This window comes from Hyperolius riggenbachi, chromosome 9, assembly GCF_040937935.1.
Source record: "Hyperolius riggenbachi isolate aHypRig1 chromosome 9, aHypRig1.pri, whole genome shotgun sequence".
Lineage (NCBI taxonomy): Eukaryota > Metazoa > Chordata > Amphibia > Anura > Hyperoliidae > Hyperolius > Hyperolius riggenbachi.
In genome coordinates this window covers 23,300,032-23,312,166 of record NC_090654.1, presented here as the reverse complement: position 1 = coordinate 23,312,166, position 12,135 = coordinate 23,300,032, and the positions used below count along the sequence as shown (strand labels likewise).

The 12,135-nt window shown below is 46.6% G+C and overlaps 2 protein-coding genes across 5 annotated transcripts in view; one reads left to right on the top strand and one right to left on the bottom strand.

The window, feature by feature from the left end:
- The window catches only part of LOC137532033 (probable endonuclease 4), a 64,453-nt gene extending 59,602 nt beyond the window's left edge, over positions 1–4,851 (bottom strand). For 3 of the 4 annotated variants that reach the window (XM_068252127.1, XM_068252130.1, XM_068252129.1), the window contains exon 1: positions 4,713–4,851. The gene's annotated coding sequence lies outside the window, so the exon portion shown is untranslated. The remainder of the gene's footprint in view (positions 1–4,712) is intronic. The other variant, XM_068252128.1, reaches the window with a different exon arrangement.
- A 3,699-nt stretch (positions 4,852–8,550) lies between these two features.
- On the top strand, positions 8,551–10,147 carry LOC137533402 (noggin-1-like). The gene has a single exon (XM_068254803.1). The coding sequence runs from the start codon at positions 8,551–8,553 to the stop codon at positions 9,577–9,579; it is 1,029 nt and encodes a 342-aa protein (XP_068110904.1). The 3' UTR covers positions 9,580–10,147.
- Positions 10,148–12,135: the final 1,988 nt, after the last annotated feature.

Sequence of the window (12,135 nt, the reverse complement as noted above, 5' to 3'; positions counted from 1 at the left end):
CCTGCTCTCATGGAAGCAGACACAGACTTAACGTACTGTGTTTACAAATTAGCTTCTCTGCTGAGGCAGCCAACTGACACAGCTGAGAGATAAAATTACAGTTGCTATAAGTCACAGATGAGCAGGCATTAGACTGGCTAAACTCTCTAAATACAGACAGGATGTATTTCTCTCTGTTTTCCTTCTGTCCTGTGCAAGAGTTCAGGTCTACTTTCATCAAACAAGCTGACTGACAGGAAGTGAAGTGTATGCAGTGCAGCACTTCACCATCTTCTGCAATGGGCACAGACTCTCCCGAGCTGAACCAGATCTCTGCACAAAACTGTGCCGATCTGATTGAACAACGAACGATTGAAATTAAGAAATGTGTGAGACATCGCAGTCCTTCAAAAAGTTCCGGGACTCTCGACAAAAGTCAGTGTTTTAAAGGACAACTGAAGCGAGAAGAATATGGAGGCTGCCATATTGATTTCCATTTAAGCAATACCAGTTGCCTGGCAGCCCTGCTGATCCTCTGCCCCTAATACTTGTAGCCATGGACCCTGAACAAGCATGCAGCAGATCAGGTGTAACGGACATTATTGTCAGATCTGACAAGATTAGCTGCATGCTTGTTTCTGGTGTTATTCAGACACTATCGAAGCGAAATAGATCAACAGGGCAGCCAGGCAACTGGTATTGTTTAAAAGGAAATAAATATGGCAACCTCCACGTTCTTCTCCCTTGAGGTTCCCTTTAAGTGTCACAAAATAAGTGGCGTTTTGGATTATGATTTGCGATTCCCAGTGCATCTCAGCTGTGAGAGGTTACCTTCACAATCTGTTCCTAGTACAGCAGAGTCCCTAGTATCGGGCACCGGCGGGGCGTACGAGACTTGGGAGCAGGATACAGCCTGTATGGCTTATCCTGCTACTGCACGAATATATATATTTTTATATTATATTTTATAAGTAACTTCAGCTCCGTCTTCTGACTGCGCCGACGTTACTCACTATGCGCCCAAGTTTCCTGCGCTGGAATGAAAGTGTTCGCTGGGGGGGGTCACCTGATGCCAGATACAAGTGCTTGCCGGTTGCTTAACCACCCTGGCGTTCTGATAAGATCGCCAGGGAGGCTGCGGGAGGGTTTTTTTAAATTAAAAAAAAACTATTTCATGCAGCCAACTGAAAGTTGGCTGCATGAAAGCCCACTAGAGGGCGCTCCGGAGGCGTTCTTCCGATCGCCTCCGGCGCCCAGAATAAACAAGGAAGGCCGCAATGAGCGGCCTTCCTTGTTTTGCTTACACCGTCGCCATAGCGACGAGCGGAGTGACGTCATGGACGTCAGCCGACGTCCTGACGTCAGACGCATCCGATCCAGCCCTTAGCGCTGGCCGGAACTTTTTGTTCCGGCTGCGCAGGGCTCAGGCGGCTGGGGGGACCCTCTTTCGCCGCTGCTCGCGGCGAATCGCCGCAGAGCGGCGGCGATCGGGCAGCACACGCGGCTGGCAAAGTGCCGGCTGCGTGTGCTGCACTTTATTTGGGGCAAATCGGCCCAGCAGGGCCTGAGCGGCAGGCTCCGGCGGTACTGGACGAGCTGAGCTCGTCCATACCGCCCAGCTGGTTAAAGAGGCACTTAAGTCGAAAAAAAAATGAGTTTTACTCACCAGGAGCTTCCCTCAGCCCCCTGCAGATGATCGGTGCCCACGTTGAGTCGCTCCGATCCTCCTGGACCCGCCGGCGACCACTTCCGGTTTCACCGTCAGCCACCGACAGGATAGAGGGCTGCTATAGCAACATAGAGGGAGCTATTTTGGCTGGGGCAGACGAAGAATCACTCACATTCCCAGCCTGTCGGCGAAACCGAAAGTGGCCGCCGGCGGGTCCAGGAGGATCGGAGCGACTCAACGTGGGCACCGATCAGCTGCAGGGGGCTGAGGGAAGCCCCAGGTGAGTAAAACTCATTTTTTTTATTTGGCTTAAGGTTCACTTTAAAGTGTACGAGAGATGTCCTAAAAAGAAGATTTGATACTCACCTTCGGCTTCCTCCAGCAGCATAAACACGTCTGAGTCCCACGCCGTCCTCCCGCAGTCTGCCATTCAGCCGCGATCCGCCCCGGTAACTGGCTCAGTCGCATCAGTCCGTGTCTACTGCGCATGCGTCTCTCTGGTACACTTTAAAGAGACTCCGTAACAAAAATTGCATCCTGTTTTTTATCATCCTACAAGTTCCAAAAGCTATTCTAATGTGTTCTGGCTTACTGCAGCACTTTGTACTATCACAGTCTCTGTAATAAATCAACTTATCTCTCTCTTGTCAGACTTGTCAGCCTGTGTCTGGAAGGCTGCCAAGTTCTTCAGTGTTGTGGTTCTGCTATGAACTTCCCCTTCCAGGCCCCTCTATGCACACTGCCTGTGTGTTATTTAGATTAGAGCAGCTTCTCTCTTATCTTTTACAAGCTGGATAAATCGTCCTCTGAGCTGGCTGGGCTTTCACATACTGAAGAATTACAGACAAGGCAAAGCTGTTTGCAGGAAGAAAAGAGCAGCCTGAAACTTCAGTGCATGAGAGATGCAGGGGGAAAGAAACACACAAATGATCTCTTGAGATTCAAAAGGAAGGCTGTATACAGCCTGATTGTGTATGGATGTATTCTCTATGTGTGGACATACTGTACATCAACCTACTTCCTGTTTTGGTGGCCATTTTGTTTGTTTATAAACAAACTTTTTAAAACTGTTTTTAACCACTTTTAATGCGGCGGGGAGCGGCGAAATTGTGACAGAGGGTAATAGGAGATGTCCCCTAACGCACTGGTATGTTTACTTTTGTGTGATTTTAACAATACAGATTCTCTTTAGGCAACATCTCTGGTACATTTTAAGCAACCAACCAGAAAAGCACAAACCTCCCCTCCTAAATACTTGCCGTCCCTCCTGCGACGACTAGCAGCCTTCCTGCAGCACCTAGCAGCTTTTCAGCTTCACCCATGTACAGAAGCAGGTGTGTTACCTGACCTGCATCAGGTCACATGTCACACTGACTTGCACGCACTGCGCAAGAAGCCGCTAGGAGCTCCAGAAAGGCTGCTAGGCATCGCTGGAGGCTTGGTAAGAATTTAAAAAGCCTCAAAACCTGCCAAAAGCAAAGACAGACTTCCAGTTGCCTGAGTTCCGAATTAACGGAGACTCTGCTGTATTCAAAATCTGTTTGCCCTCATACTACATGGAGGTGGTACAATTGGTCACTCAACATTTTGTGTGTGTTTATGCACCCTCAAGGTGCCGATTAACGATCCAATTTAGCAAACGAACAATCGGTACAAATGGAGGGGAAAATGATAAGACTAGAACAATTGTTCCAAAATCGAATCAAAGGAATGATCTCTCCGCACCATCAATGGCATCCGATCTGATTGACTGCAATCATTCGGGAGACTGGATCATTTAAGGTGGCCACTAACAGTCCAATTGTTAGCGAAAAATCGTTCGCGCGATCAGAAATTTTGATCGAAAGTGAAATATTGTAATACATTGTTCACTACACCATCAACAAACCAATCTTTGCTTCCTATCTATCAAATCCAACAAGAAAATCCAAATTTTGGTTTGACAAAAATTCATTCGGGCGACATTTTTTTCACTAATTCATAATCGATTGTGTCCACCAATGAAGATTATTTACAGCCAATCCGATCAGAATTGCTTGATTTTTTGCTAGAAATTGGACCGTTAGTGGCCACCTTAACAGGTACCTTCAAAGAATTGTTCCAAAATTCAGATCAATATAACAAATCGATAGAGTGATCGTTTATCATCGATCGCCACCACTAACAGCACCTGATCCAATCGATCAAACAGTCAATCGCTCAGGAGATTGTAGTTTATGGGCATCCTAATGCTGCATACACACTTGAGATAAAAGTCTTTGGAAAAGGCAAGATCACAGACCAATTATACCCCCTTCCATGTAGTATGAGAGCCATACTCTACACAGTCTATTCTATGGAGCTGAACTCCCCATCAGACAGAAATCTTTGCAGGATGCTGCACACAAAGATGCTGTACAGACACAAAAGATCAGTATCTGCAAAAGATCCGTTCCTGCAAAAGATCCATTCCTGCAAAATGCATTCATAGTCTATATCTGCAGATCCTCATACACACCTTGTTTAACAGACTTCATCTGCATATCTGGCAATCATCTGCAGATCTGAAAATCCATCCTGGTGGATCTGATCTGCAGATGATTGCCTGTTAAACAAGGTGTGTATGAGGATCTGCAGATCTCATAGACTATGAATGCATTTTGCAGGAATGGATCTATTGCAGGAAGAGATCTTTTGCAGATAATGATCTTTTGAATGTGTACAGCATCTTTGTGTGCAGCATCTTGCAGAGATTTTATCTGATGTGGAGTTCAGCTCCATAGAATAGACTGTGTAGAGTATGGCTCTCATACTACATGGAATGGGGTAAATTGGTCTGTGATCTTGCCTTTTCCAAAGACTTTTATCTCAAGTGTGTATGCAGCATAAGTCATGCAGGTTCCAGGGTTGCCATACATCAGCAGTGTTTAACTGCATTTTGCTAGCCACAAGACCTGCATGTGTCAGATATTAAAGGGATGAGCTAGTAACACTGGTATGATGTAAAGAGACAGTTAGCTCCATACAAATATAATCATAAACAGATATGATATAATCCTTATAAATCCTGAGCACACTGCATTACCACACTATCAACAGCTCACACAGCAGCAGCCTCCAGGCAGAGAATCAGCAGCTTCCTGTCTCCACCACCAGCGCCATCTTTCCGTGGACATCCACCAGCCCTGCTACACAAAAGTGACTCCAAGAAAATGGCCGCCTGCACCCACTCCTGCGGACAGTTCCCGCCTCTTACAGCATCAGCCACTCAGAGCTGCAGATCGGCCTCTTGTGACTGGGGCGGGCCCAGAAGGCGTGGCCTCGGCAATTAAAGCTCAGGCTGATTCCTGAGACTGTGGACAGCTGAGAGCATATTGTGTAATCATGGCGCCCTCTGGTGGTGCTTCTGCATATGAGCATGGATTTCTAGCAGCAGAAGAGAGGCCCAGTATTCACATAGCTCTCAACTGTCCCTTTTTCGGAAGGATACTACTCTTTAGATACTAAATTCCTCTGTAGATTTTTCTTCCTCATTTGTCCCTCTTTCAGGATTCAGATCTATGTAAATATATGTATTTTTCTACTGTAAAAAATGTGGTTAATTGACTCTAAACTTTATTCTTATCCTTTAAATTGATATATTTCTTAGTTCCAAACGTTAAAGAGGAACTCCAGCCTAAACAAACATACTGTCATTAAGTTACATTAGTTATGTTAATTAAAATAGATAGGTAATATATTCTCTTACCCACCCTGTTGTAAAGACCAGGCAAACGTTTGATTTCATGATGGCAGCCATCTTTTTGGTTGAAAGGAGGTGACAAGGAGCATGAGACACAGTTCCAACTGTCCCGTGTCCTGAGCACCTCTCCCAGTTGCTAAGCAACGTGAACAACAACATAGGAAATCCCATCATGCTCTGCACAGCATCAGCGAAAAAAAGCCCGGGCTTTTTTTCTTTGATGGGTGGAGCTTAGCTAAAAATGCAGCTAAAATGATGCTTTGGTAAGAAAAACAAAGTTCTGATGCTGTGAAACTGTTAAAGAAACACCAAGCCTCATCAGTTCTGCTGAGTAGATTTTTAGTCCGGAGGTTCACTTTAATGTGAAGGGAAATGAACCAGGATAGAAAGGACCAGATCTTTATGGGATGTGTGACTTGGGGTGTGAGAGGGGCGTGATAAGGGGTGTGGTTCAGGGCTTGTCCCTCCTTTTCATCTCAACAAGTTGGGAGTGATGCATATAGTGCAGGCGCGGTAACGGCTTTCCGATGGGCTCCGACGGAAATAGCCCAGCCTGATCAGGTCCACTCTACTACGCAAGCGCAAGTCGCCTATGCAGTAGAGCGGACCTGATCAGGCTCAGCTATTTCCACTGGAGCCCATCGGAAAGCCGCTACTGCGCATGCGCTGGAGCCGGGAAGGTAAATATTTACATCCCCGGCTGTTCAGAGTCTGCCAGCGCTGGATCCCGGAGGGTTAAGAGGACAGGGGAAGCTTCATTAGGATCCAGAGCCTTCCCCCTCCAGGGGTAAGTATCCCTTAGGCCTAGGGATTCTCTTTAAAGGACACCAGAGGCGAAAATAAACGATTTTATCTATCTTCCTTCTCCTAAAAATGAATTTTTAAGATATTCCACAGATTTATGTTATGTTTAAATCTACTTGGAATTTCTCATCAGTGAGGTTCACACTGTAGTCACTTCCTGTCTGAGTCAGGACTGAGTCAGCCACTTACATACCTGATATTTAACTCTTCCAGGCAGAGAAAGAAAAAAAGGAACACAGCATAGTTATTAGTGTGCTAGGCACTGTACATACCCATGTCTATCTCATCATGTCACATGTCACCTCGGGTATCCTTTAAAGTGTCCCTCTTTCTTATCTCAAAAAGTTGAGAGTTATGTATTCAATAAAGATAACACAGTCCAAGCTGAGATGCACTGAGCCTACTGGCACCTTTCTATCATGGTTAGCATCACATCTTTCTACAGTTTTTGCTACTATGGCCCATAAGACCCACCGTTTTGTAAATGTTCTGAAAAGGGATGGGATAAGGTTCTCCAGAACTAGAGGAAGAGAATGCAAAGCTCCCCATCAAAAAAAAAAAATATTAAAAGTAAAAATTGTGTCCACCCCAGTATAGGTAGCAAGTATGGTCCCAGGATTAACCACTTAACGACCGCCTAACGCCAATAGGCGTCGGCAGGTCGTTAGTGGTATAGCATGGAAACAGCCACTCGTACGAGCGGCCTTTCCATGCCAGTTCACGGAGGGTGTCTCCGTGAACAGTGTGTGAGCCGCTGATCGCGGCTCGCACGCGTAATGTAAACACACGGGTGCTGGGCCGGCTGTGCGCATCCTACATCGCGCATGCGGCTGGGAGTGCTCTGCACATGCGCATGACATGGTCATGACTGCATGCGCACAGCAAGCATGGCCACGCCCCTGTGGTTGCAGTCGTGCGTTGGGTCACACCAGTGCGCACATTGCAGGGGGGTGCGGCCGAGGTCTATCGCCCGTTTTTGCTGCTGCCGGAGTCCATTGTCTGTGCAGGTACAGGCCGTGTTGAGTCCACCGCTACTACCCAGGAGGTCCAGGCTCCACTGAGGTAGGACACAGCGCTGATCGGAAAACCTTTGGACTCACTGGATGCCGGCTCCATCCATCTGCCGCTGCTCCATCGCAGCAGTGAAAATTTTGGTTCAGCCCTTCCATGATGCCACCGCAGCCGAATGATCCTGTGACAGCCAGATTATCTTAACCAGCCCTGCCGAATGCTGCCCAGGAGTCGGGATCCACCACAGAAATGAACACTACTGCACCTTTTGAACTGGAACACATTGGCCAGCACTGCCAGATGTCAGCAATCGGGATCCTCAGCAGCATCAGCTTTCATGAAGAACTGGGTCATCACTGCTAAACCTTTGCCCTCCCCCCCCCCCCCCCCCCCCCCCCCATGTCTCCTTAGGGATGACAGATGATTGCCAAGTGCGACTGGTGGCGCCGTAGTATGGCATCCTCTGGCCTTGGCTTTCAGACATTATCTCTCCCTATCCTTCCAGAACCTGTATGAGCCAAACCAATTCTGGGTGCAACCCCAACCCCCCCCCCCCCCCCCCATTTGTACTTGGTGAAATAAATTCTATTCTATTCTATTGTAAGCTCCTCTGAGGACAGTCAGTGACATGACTATGTACTCTGTAAATGCTTCTGAAGATGTCAGTGCTATATAAATACATAATAATAATTTGGCAGGACATTAGACTGTGGCTATGGTAGGATTAGATTGTGAGCTCCTCTGAGGACAGTCAGTGACATGACTATGGACTCAGTAAAATGCTGCTGAAGATGTCAGTGCTACATAAATACATCATAATAATACGTAGGACAGACTATGGCTATGGTAGGATTAGATTGTGAGCTCCTCTGAGGACAGTCAGTGACATGACTATGGACTCAGTAAAGTGCTGCTGAACATGTCAGTGCTATATAAATACATCACAATAATACGTAGGACTAGGACATTAGACTATGGCTATGGTATGATTAGATTGTGAGCTCCTCTGAGGACAGTCAGTGACATGACTATGTACTCTGTACAGTGCTGCAGAAGATGTCCTTGCTATATAAACACATAATAATAATCTGCTTGCCTAGAATTGATCTTCAGGAGTAGTCGCATATTGGTGAGTTACACGTTAATATATTCTCCCAGGCTATGAATGAATTTTTTGAGAATTTGCCAGTAACAGCCAGTAGAGGGTGAGGGGGAGGCCCGGCCGGCAGACGTAGGAGTATTAATAAACTATCTCAAGGATTAGAAGTTTAATAAAGAAAGGAGGCGGGAGAGTCAGATATTGTCTGAGACAAACCCTCAGTGGCACACAGAAGGGGGACAGTCAGGAGATAAAGACCAGCGCTGTATGGTGCCAGATACAAGCGTGTATAACAGAGGCAACAAAAAGACTGACCATTCTGAGCAGAAAAACAACCTCAGGAACCTGAACTATAAAATGAAATTGCTTAGAAAATACATTCTCTGCATGGTGCTGACTGGGGTACCCTGGTGTCCAGCGATGCCGGACAAGGCAGCCGACCCCAAACGTCTAGAGAAGACAGCCGACTTCAAACGTCTGGAGAAGACCGCCGACTCCAAACGCCTGGAGAAGACCGCAGACCCGAAACGCCTGGAGAAGACCGCAGACCCCAAACGCCTGGAGAAGACCGCCGACCCCAAGCGTCTGGAGAAGACCGCCGACCCCAAGCGTCTGGAGAAGACCGCCGACCCCAAACGTCTGGAGGAGAGCCAAGCAGAATTTGATGTTGGTTTCCTCCGACGCAGACTCTCCTCTGGGACCCGTCCGTACAGTCTTTCCTTATCTCCACTGGACTATCACTACTCTCCAAAACCCAAGCACCTCCGTGTGCCCCGTCTGCTCCGGCTCCTGGGATCTTCCTTCGACCCATTCTGGATGTCCGTGGAGAAGCCATCGCCCAATGACACCAACAGTTACGTGTCGGTCTTCAGCCAGGACCTCCATGATGGAGCCACCCGATACAAGAAGAAGCTCGCTCTGGAAGCTCAGAATATCGACTTTGGTTCTTTGAGGCTACCGGCGGAACTCTCGGAAAACGATACACTGCTGGTGTTGAACGAGGTGCGTCGGTGGCTGGTACAGACGGCAAGCTGCAAACTCACGTCCACCTGGGTGGATCTGGGGCCGGTTTTCTGGCCGCGATGGGTGCGGCACACTAACTGTGATGAGAGTCACTCCGGATGCTCTTGGCCACGCGGGATGGTTTGCCGTCAGGCACAGCTCACGCAGATTAAGATTTTAGCCTGGCATTGCTGGGTGCTGGACTCTTCCAAAGGCTGGGCGTCCCAGAGCTGCTTGTGGAGGGTTGTGCCTTATCCGGTAGTGGCTGCCTGTAAATGTTCCTGCAGCCGGTGAAGCAGAGCCGGGACAAGGTCCTCCAGCACCCAAGGCTGAGACACCAAATTGCGTCCCCATCCCTTCCACCCCAGCTGTCACACCCTGATTGCTATTAGACTAAGAGGCACCCCAGGGCCCCCAACTGCTTAATCTCTAGTTATCTGGCTTGCAGTCACTGCCATGCATCCCCTTTTCTTATTTCTCTTTTCTTCAAGCACAATAGGTGAATGATGATAGCTGAGTGAGTTGTGCACTCCCTCCGACACTGCGCCCTGAGGCTGGAGCCTCTCTTGCCTTTGCCTCGGCCTGGCCCGGCGGTGAAGATATCGGGTTCTCCCCGGTGCCAGCTCATGCCATAGTGTGGTTTGATGCCTATTCACCAATTCATTCAGTCTCCATCCAAACACTGGAGAAGTTTCAGAAGTTTCCTGCTTCTGGTGTGTAGATTGCGGCCCATTTGGGAATTGGGATCTGGGCTGTAATCTGGTTGACTCTCGTTGATTATATGGATTTGAGTTCACCACATCTGATTATCTACTGACTTCTTATGCCAATATTTTTTCCATTATACAAATTATTTTTGCTAGTCCACTACAGAAATAAAGCGGCTTTAGTTCCTCCTCCATCCTTAAGATTTTATTTTTTTTATTTAAATTTTATAAGAATAGTTTTATTATGAGTAAAATATACATAATACTGATGCTTCTTTTGCTCATGTAAAGCAGAATAATTGCAATATCTTCTGTTTTAAAAGGAACCTGAAGGAGAGGTATGTGGAGGCTGCCATATTTATTTTCTTTTAAACAATACCAGTTTCCTGGCAGCCCTGCTGATATTTATGGTCAGTAGGGTCTTAATCACACCTGAAACAAGCATGCAGTTAATCTTGTCTGATTTGTCATAGTAGACATCTGATCTGCATGCTTGTCCAGGGTCTATGGCTTAAAGTAATACAGGCAGAGGATCAGCAGGACAGCCAGGCAACGTGCATTAGTTAAAAGGAAATAAACATGTCAGCCTCCATATCATTTTCACCTCGGGTTCGGAAACATATTGATGCTGCCATATTTATTTCGTTTTTAAGCAGTACCAGTTGCCTGGCTGTCTTGCTGATCCTCTGCCGCTAATACTTTGAGCCATAGCCCCTGAACAAGCATGTAGCAGATCAGGTGTTTCTGACAATAATGTCAGATCTGACAAGAGACTAGCTGCATGCTTGTTTCTGGTGTGATTCAGACACTACTGCAGCCAAATAGACCAGCAGGCCTGCCAGGCAACTGGTAGTGGTTAAAAGGAAATAAATATGGCAGCCTCTGTATACCTCTTACTTCAGGTGTCCTTTAAGCCTGAAACATCTGTCTACAGGTTGGATTAGTACTGCTCTGTAAAAATAAATACTCTATAGGCACACTGTGTACCCGTGGATCTGTAGGTGTGTCTTCATGCAGACATGGTGCATCATGGGAATTCCTACTTGCTCCTGTAAAGTTGAATAATTGCAAATGCCTGTTTTTGTTGTGTTTTTTTTTTTGTTTTTTTTTAAAGCAATTTTATATTGACATTTTAAAGTACACTTGAACTGAAGAGATATGGATTCTGCCATATTTATTTCCTCCTAAACAATACCAGTTGCTGGGCTATCCTGACGACCTCTTTGGCTGCACTAGTGTCTGGATCACACACCTGAAACAAGCATGCTTTCTAATCCAGTCATAACTATGTGATCTGCATACGCTTGTTCAGGGTCTATGGCTAAAAGTATTACAGGCAGAGGATCAGCAGGGCAGCCAGGCAATGTGCATTGTTTAAAAGTAAATAAATATATCAGCCTCCATATCCCTCTCGCTTCAGGATTCTCCTTCGGACGCAGCTGGTCGAAATCTACGCTCCGTTTGGAGCCTCCTATCTCTCTGCCAGGGTGTAGCTTTCCATCTCCCGTCTCTGCATGTTTCCGGTGCGATTGCTGCCAAACTCTGAGCTCTGTGAGCTAGTCAGGACCTAATTTCATTGGCTGCTGACCTTGTGATCACTGTGAGCCAATCAGCGATCACTGACAAAAAGTGAGAAAGAAAGGCTTTGGCACTTAAAGGGGTTCTTCCGCGAAATAGGAAAAAAATAAAAAGTGGTTTATTTATAAACTATTAAAAATCCTCTTCAAATAGTGCGAAAAGTGTTTTTTAAAAATGAATAGTTTCATCAAAGTAACACCTAATGTAATCAGTGACGGATGACGCCAGGGAGGCTAATCCATTTGTTAGGGGTGTTTTTTTTTGTACTATAATATCACAAACATAACTGCTGCGTACCTAGTTGACAGTTCTGTAGTCCATTGCTGTCAGGAATGGCTCTTACAATTAGAATAACGGCTGTTATCTCCCGGAGCTCTGCGCAGTTATTTATTTTAGTTTCACGGAGGGAGAGAGAGGACCCCGGAGCAATGAATCAGGCAGAGGGAGATCAGCTGATCAGTGAGAACGTAGGGTGTCTATGCAGAATCCTCTAGCGAGTGATCTCTTTGTCGCTGCAAGATTTATTGGTTTGTGTTGAGTTCTCCAGGCAGCTAAAAGTTAATAA